This window comes from Rhipicephalus microplus, chromosome X (genome assembly GCF_043290135.1).
Source record: "Rhipicephalus microplus isolate Deutch F79 chromosome X, USDA_Rmic, whole genome shotgun sequence".
In the NCBI taxonomy this organism is placed as follows: Eukaryota; Metazoa; Arthropoda; class Arachnida; order Ixodida; family Ixodidae; genus Rhipicephalus; species Rhipicephalus microplus.
In genome coordinates this window covers 16,008,602-16,016,878 of record NC_134710.1, presented here as the reverse complement: position 1 = coordinate 16,016,878, position 8,277 = coordinate 16,008,602, and the positions used below count along the sequence as shown (strand labels likewise).

Sequence of the window (8,277 nt, the reverse complement as noted above, 5' to 3'; positions counted from 1 at the left end):
AGTCAAGGAAGGAGTAAGTCTGCTTGTTATATGTTGGAATTCAAGGGTAGCTTTGGTAACATAAATGAATATAGCCTAGAGACAATTGCCCGAGGTGACTGGACGATGGGTGGTGTAAAACTATGAAGAAATAGTTAGAATTGAAAATTAATAAGAAGCATAAGCAGCAGAGACCAATAAAGCTCGTAACGGACTATAGGCGGCATTTGCCGCCACATATCGATCAAAAAAGGCTCCTAACAACCCACGCTCTACCAGACTCGTTTTCGAAGTTTGTTGGTTCGACCGGATTCTATCGACGGAAAGGGAAATTTTCTTCCAATTTAATTCATTACTCTACAGTGTCACCAAATAATTAATCAATTACTTTAATTGAATATATAACCTATGCTTTTCTTTGGTTGTGTCTCATATGGTGTTCTGAATTCTGTCGCCAACCAAGAAACAAACCCTTCGGACAGAAAAATTGCCCCTCGTCTTTCGTACTGTTCAAGCAGCATATCCGTATGCCCGTGTGCTCAGATTTGGGTGCACGTTAAAGAACCTCAGGTGGTCAAAATTTCCAGAGCCCTCCACTACGGCGTCTCTCATAGTCATATGGTGGTTTGGGGACGTTAAACCCCACATATCAATCAATCAAGCAGCATCCGTGCGTATCATGCGTACGCGTGCGCGTATGTATGAGAAACCAGTGTGCGAAACCAAAACCGTTTCAATAGGCAGTGCAGCGATGGCCGAGCCACAAGTTTTTACAGCAGCATTGAGTGCTCAAACTTCCGCTTGGCTGCTTATCCAAGCTTTCATAGCACTTATTTTTTATTGATCAACTGCTAAATAGTATTGTCTACCACAAAATAACAAAGCTTGATTTAGCGCCCTCCCGTGAATGGTACTGAAAGCCATGGTCACGTGACATACGCTGGTGTTTCTTTTTGCGTTTCTTGTTACTGCACTGATGGCGGATCAGTCGAGAAATTCGAAGGACGACGAATTGGAATGGATAGAGATCGAAAGGTCATTTCGCCGAGAAGATTCCGCTCAGAGGGGAGACCGGTCCCAACGAGTTAAGGATAAACTAGTGGCGAACCCATTCGTACCACTGGGTAAGACGGGTGCTCTCAGACATCGCTAAACGAACTCGTGTGGCAAATGTGCTCTTCGCAGGTCTTTTGGCCACGGTGACGGCGTTGGGTTTCGGTCTAAAGACGATGCTCATGGGCCAGTCAAGGCAGTCGCAGATGATGATGCGTGCTCGAGTCGTCTGTCAAGGACTGACGTTCGCGGCCATAATCGTGGGCATCGTGGCGGGTACACGAAAGGCTGAACAGAAACCTCAGTGACTGAACCGTTGCTCTTCAAACAGCAGCTTTCTAATGGTAACCGCCTTCCTTGCTGTTTACGTTCGCTGTACACCGCCGCCTCTACATGCGTCAGCGCTGTATTGGCTGAGTGGTTCGTTGGAGGCGAACTGCCTGAGTCCCATGTGCTTACATTTAGGTGAATAAAGAATCCCAGTGGGTCGAAAGTACCCGGAGCCCTTCACCACGGCGTCATCATTGCCTGAGGTGCTTCGGGACCAAAAATGTTATAAAGAGGCATAATGTCTTGAACATACGTCCCTAAGCTCTAGGCTGCGAGTGGACCTTCTGTATTAATTAGAAAAAGAAAACATCAATCAATAGCATCTTGCTGACAGGGAAGAAGTTTGGAAGAAGCAGTAACACTTGACAGCCAATGAAATAAAACATAGTATCAAAATACTATGCATTAGATGTGAGGATTTCAACTAACAAGACATTTAGGTTAATGCAAATGAAAATGCAGCAATTGATTCCAAATACTAACATGCAGTAATGTAAAAAAAAGTAAAACTCATAAATGGGGTGCTGATTTCAATGAAAAATTTCATGTGCTTATTATTACTGATGAAGCAAAAAAGGCCAAGTAATACATCACTAAATGGCAAATTTTTCATACACATAAAAACGAGTTAACTGTGTTATAAGATTGAACAAGCATCAATGACAGCAAGACATAACCAATAGAACAGCATATATGATTAGTTACAAGTATGAAAATAATTGCTTTTAAAACTGCCTATATTACTACACAGCTTAACATCACTTGGAATACTGTTCCAGAAGTATATTGCTGTAAACCCAGAGGTGAATAAACCATAATTAGTAGTATGTTAACGATAGTTATCTGGTTAACCTAACTAATTGTAAGGTAACGGGAAGTTATTGCTGCAAATCGGATTTTATTTTGATTAGTGAGCTGTCACTTCTCGGAAACTATTGAGCGAAAGTTTGAGTGTAGGAAATGATAGGTAAGAATTGCCATGTTAAAATTAAAAAGTTTGTGAATGGTTAGAATTCGATGCTCTTGTAAAAGAGCAGAGGCACTGCGTCATAGTGGCTGAAACGTATTAATGTGGATGGCCTGGTTTTGAACATAATATACAAGAGCTAAATGAGTGCTCCAAGGATGTGATGCAGTAGGTGAAGTAACTGTGAAGGAAGGCATAATACAGAGAAAGCAAGGTATTTATACTGAGGTATGCGCATGCTTCGATTAGGTTCCTGATGCCATAGGCAGATATTTGCTGGATGTGTGAGAAATGGGAAATGTACTTTAAGTTTGAAACAATGATGACTCCCAAAAAGCGACAATGATTGCATGCGTGATGAGGTAATTATCGACTGTTAATGAGAGAAATTCGACTATCCTCTATTGAGTAGAGGGAAATAGCATAAAAAATGTTTTGGTGAGGTTAGCTCGAGGAGTACTTTGGTTTGGACTAGCTGGTTCATAGTACTCATTTTGATAGAGCAGCGCAGACACTGGGAAAGAAAGACGGTAAAGACAAAGAGCGCTGAACTAACAACTGATCATTTATTGCTGTCACCTGTGCGCAAAAAAAAAACACAATTGTGAAGAGGTTAAAAGCTAGATAACAAGGCTGGTTTTAACCAGTGAAACAAAATAAGAAACTGAAAACGATAAAAACCATTTAAAGGGGTGATGCCATCATGTTTTGAGGCTAAAACACGCCTCTTGTGGGTTTCCTTTGCAGTCTAGGAGACAGTCCACATGAACGGTCGGACACAGCAAACGTTTAGAATATTTTTTAATTCACATCCAAAGTGCTCCTAAATACTCATTCTCCTGGCCGAAGCCTATCGCAAGCACGTACAGAGTTGTCGTAGCTCTCTAAGAAGGCCAATGAAAATTGCAGTCATGTCGTATCAGATCTGTAGTGAGCGTAGGCACGAGCAGGTTTGCCCTCCAGGGGGAACAAAGGTTAATCGCTGGCTTTGTGCCTCCTCCCTAAACCCCATTCCTATTATGTCAATTTGGGGGGCTGCGTTTGCACAACCCCCTTCATAGGTGACTATGGGAATGGCCTTCCTCATACCCCCGTCTCGTATGCACGCCTATTGTAGTGAGGGGAGTGACCTCAGGAGACCTCCACCACGTACATACCTGCAAAGCATCACAGCTGCTACACATTTGTTTTGCAGGTGCTTTTGCGGCACGTATGTGCGAGAAAACCAGCGAGAGCAGACGATAATCCGCTCTATGTGTGTCACAGCCTTGTGTGGCCACGTGGCCAAGCTACACTGCAACATCACAGCCCAATTCGGTGCCCAGAAACAGAAACTGAAAATTGTTCACATAAAATTTATTTAGCGAGACTAAATGAAATGGTGCGCGTGTCATTTTTCCTGGATCTGTAAGCAACACCTGCAGCAAATAACGCGAAAGCCACAGAAATGGTGGCACCACCTTTTTAAGGAACTCATGCTTGGGTGATGAGTGAGAAACACCTGGCTATGACAAAACAAGAGCACAAAGGACAAAGAAAATCAAACAAAACCTCTAAGATATATAATTTCAGCGTCAGACAAACATATAGAAGGCCTGCTAACGCATTTTTCACCTGCTTGATGAATGAAGAAAGCCTCGACGATCTCACGCTCTATCTTGTCTCTACCTGTCTTTAAAAACTGCATGCTGCTAAAGTCAGGAAAGCAGCCGCAACGCCTGCAATGGTCAGCCAGAAAACCACTAGAATTACGTACATTATAGTCATGCTCCTTTGCCCTTTCATTAAAACACCTGCCAGTTTGGCCAATGTACTTGAGTCCGCAACTTGATGGAATCCTATAAACTACATTGGAAATGCACTCAGTGAATCTGGTCCTGTGTTTGGTTGTGTAGCCAGGCCATTTCCCTCTGTTGATCATGTCACATAACTTCGAGAGTTTGTGCAAGGCATGGACAGTATAACTTGAACGCCATGCTTTGATGCAATTCTCTTCAAGTTATGCCAAATTTAGTGAACGTATGGGATAACGTGCACATGCTTAATCTTTTTTGTGCCAAGTTTCTCTTTTGTTTGATCGCGTTTAATGTTTTGTAATAGGGTCTCACAAACTGTAGAAATTCAAGTGGATATCCCTCCTGCTTCAGTCTGATAACCTATGCATTGAAGCTAGACGAAATAACATGTACACACGACTTATTCAATGCTGAGTGCTGTGCTTGCGATGCTTTGCTTAACAAGCTTAGAATGCATGATCTCAAGAGGTAACGAAAGTTTCTTAGATCTAGCATTGTACTTTCAACAGATATGGTTATCCGCAAAACGCAAGCAAATGTCGAGAAATTGCAATGTTTGCTTCATGTGTAAAGTTCAGGCCCTGACTTTCATTCTGAAAAACATGAAAAACGTCATCAATGACCATGTCAAGGTCCGCAACATCATTCAATATTACTAGAAAATCTCCATCATATCTAAATACCTTGACAATTTGCGGCACTTGCAGTTTATTTTTAATACAGCAGCCAACAATCGACAGGAAAAGGTCAAACAAAACTGGAGGCACGGCTGAATAGATGCATATGCTCTTTCTTTGAACACAAAGCTTATCATCATAAATAACAACTGTATATGTCATATAAAATTCCAAGAGTATGACAGAATCATCAGCAAAAACACCTGCCTCACCTGAGAACTGCAGTTCACCATATTCCTGAACCCTGTCTCAAAAAGCCTGGATCAGACCTTTGTGTGGCACAGAATAATGAAGTTCTTCAATGTCAACAGAGAAGCCATTAAAAGAACCAGAATTCAAACCATGTAAATGCAACAGAAAGTTCTCAGACTTGCGGATGACGAAGGGATGATCCTTCACCAATACTTGAAGGTGCCTTTGCAAGTACCAGCTGACATGGCGTTGCCAGTTGGCGTCTTCGAAACAATGGCGTCCTAGCCTGGTGTTTCTCACTCATCACTCATGCGTGAGTTCCATAACTGGTTTTTATCATTTTGAGTTTCTTATTTTCTTTCACTAGTAAAACCAGCTTTGTTATCGTGCTTTTAACCTCTTCTCAATTGTGTTTTTTTTGGGGGGGGGGGGGGGGGGGGCTCATATATATGCACAGTTGACGGCAATGAAAGATCAGTTGTTAGTTCAGGGCTCTTTGTCTCTGCTGTCTGTCTTTTTCCGTGTCTTTGCGCTGCCCTTTTAAAATGTTTACTGGGGTTAATTTCTCATGAATTTTGATAACAGTAGCAAACTATATTTTTGAGATCACTATTTAGCTTAGAAGTAAGAGTATGAAGAGGTAGGTACAAGCAGTTAGAATAGTATTATCGTCTGCATACAGGTGAAGTAGACAGACAGATGGGACATAAAATCATTAATGTAAATAGGGAAAAGTAATAAGCCTAATATTGATCCACTAGGAACTCTAATTTCAAATAATTTGAAATTAGAATGAGGATTAGAAATAATAACAGCCTGTTTTCTATTAGTTATGTAACTGCAAATGAAAGGCAATACAGTTCATACTGCTCCAATCACATTTAGTTTAGTAATTGAGATGTTATGAAGAATTAGGTCAAATGTTATAGTGAGATCTATAAATACTGCTCCAGCATGGTTACCTGCATCAATGTAATCTTTAAGTTTATCAGGGAATGAAAGAAGCACAAGATTTGTAAAGTAGCCTGCATAAAAGCCAAACTATAGGGCACAAAGAATGTTAAATATTGTCAAGTACTTTGTTAAACATTTTTCAAAGCACTGCTCCATAACTTTGCTGAGCATGGACAATATAGCGATATAGCACTGTACACTGTTGTCAGCACTGAACGCTGACAACGGTGTACAGTGCCTCAGTAAATTCTGCGACTTACCAGCATTGCCGGGCACCATCTCGGACAGTGAGCTACTTCATCGGTGCACATGATAACATAGCTGTTTCTGACTGCATCGATGTAGGGATCACGGCTGCCGTGGCCAGTGCCGCGGATGTGTATGCTTTTGCTGCCACTGCTAACCAACCTTTTGCTGCGCTTTAAAGCTTGTGTCGACTTTCTGCGTCAATCAACACTGTTGTGGCCGAAGGAGCTGAATTCGCTTAGTTGAAAAGCTTCAGCGATATTGATGATGACTGGAACTTGACGGTGCGCAAGAAGCAAGACAAGTTTATGAACTATTTTCATGTGAAATAAAGTGCGGTAACTTGCAGTTTCGTTCTTTATTATACTGTGAGTGAATCATTATGTCGCGCTTGTTATGATTTCCGTGGCCAAAAATTCTTCAATTTAGGCCTTAAGTACGCATATTTTTGATTTAGAATTACTTAGATATTGAACTATTTTGCGATCCCCTTCGTACCCGATATATCCAGGATCGACTGTATAAGAAAAATGACTGCTGTTGCCTCTCAAGTATTGCGTCAAAGCGGTCTAAAGAGGTTTATTATTAACTGTAAAGTGGTTATTGAATTCATTCGTGATGGTTGTCGGATTTGGTAGGTACCATTAATACTTGAAATCTCATTTATTTTAAAGAGTTGATGAGCTTTCATTGTTGTGCAACGCCTCTAGCTTCATTAATTTTAATTTTGTAATAACTTTTTGCCAGCATCTTTCAGTAACAAGAATATCCCTGCTGCAATCTGAAGTTAAATGGACAGCATTTCGTTTTTTGTATATATTCTGTTTTTTTATGGATACACTTCAAACCATCGGTGTGCCATGGGCTTTAGGGTGCAGGATACGTTTTGTGACATTTTATCAAATATTGAATACATTGTCTGATTGCTTATAAACAAGCTTCAAAAGCTAGCTTTGGGTTTGATTCAGACTTTGTTGTTGATCAGTCGAAAGATGAGATAAAAATTCTATGAGTGGAACTTTGTTGAATACTGTAGGCCCGTGTGCTCAGATTTGTGTGCACGTTAAAGAACCCCAGGTTGTCAAAACTTCCTGAGCCCTCCACTACGGCGTCTCTCATAATCATATGGTGGTTTTGGGACGTTAAACTCCACATATCAAATCAAAACTTTGTTTAATAGCGCTTTTTCAAAAGAATGCTCAGCTCGGGATGAGGCTCGTGACTATGCCATCTTTTGTCAAGCGACGAAAAGTGGCATAGTGATCAGTAATATCGAGCGGTATTATGCCACACTCATTGCATGATAAGTGGTTTGATTCAATGGGATCAGTGAGCGTAACTGACCAGTGCCACCCGCAATACATCTTGTTGGCAATATTAGCAGCTGCTCATACTTAATGTATATCAAACAATTATAATATTTAACTGAATAATGATTGTTATCATCTAAAAGATTGATATTGATTTCTGCCATGGTGACTAAGTGTTTTTGTTCATGGGAAATCTTTTCCAAGCTTTCATGTGGTGCAAAACAAAACTCTGGCATGGATGATGATGGTGATTTTTATAAATACAAGCTAAAATGTTTTTTTCAGAATGGGACTGTGTAAAACTGTCATCTATTTCAATCCAGACAGATTCAATGTTATTGGCTACTATGGCGAGGTCATTTCTAGGCTTTCATTTCGGAGAAGATTGTATAAATATAGTGGATCTGCCATCACTGTTGCATTGGCGTTCACAGTACTCTGGTGTGTACGGTGGAAAGCGGAATAAATTTCTATTGTCAGCCAATAGAAACTTATTACGCTGAATAAACTAACCAACTGGTGCCAGCAATTGTCATTCGCACTGAGCTTTGCTGACGATGTTCAATGGCCCCGCTGCGGTGGTCTAGTGGTGAAGGTACTGGGCTGCTGACCCGCAGATCGCGGGTTCAAATCCGGCGGCGGCTGCATTTCCAATGGAGGCGGAAATGTTGTAGGCCCGTGTGCTCAGGTTTGGGTGCACATTAAAGAACCCCAGGTGGTCGAAACTTCCAGAGCCCTCTCTACGGCGTCTCTCATAATCATATGGTGGTTTT

General features: G+C 41.2%; 1 protein-coding gene across 2 annotated transcripts in view; it reads left to right on the top strand.

The window, feature by feature from the left end:
• The first annotated feature begins 924 nt into the window (after positions 1-924).
• The window catches only part of LOC119175676 (HIG1 domain family member 2A), a 51,804-nt gene continuing 44,451 nt past the window's right edge, over positions 925-8,277 (top strand). The window contains exons 1-2 of one of the 2 annotated variants that reach the window (XM_075881862.1): positions 925-1,103; positions 1,165-1,376. In XM_075881862.1, coding sequence (XP_075737977.1) covers positions 956-1,103; positions 1,165-1,340 — 324 coding nt within the window. In that variant the 5' untranslated portion in view covers positions 925-955 and the 3' untranslated portion in view covers positions 1,341-1,376. Of the gene's footprint in view, positions 1,104-1,164; positions 1,543-8,277 lie in introns of those variants that run through there. The other variant, XM_037426605.2, reaches the window with a different exon arrangement.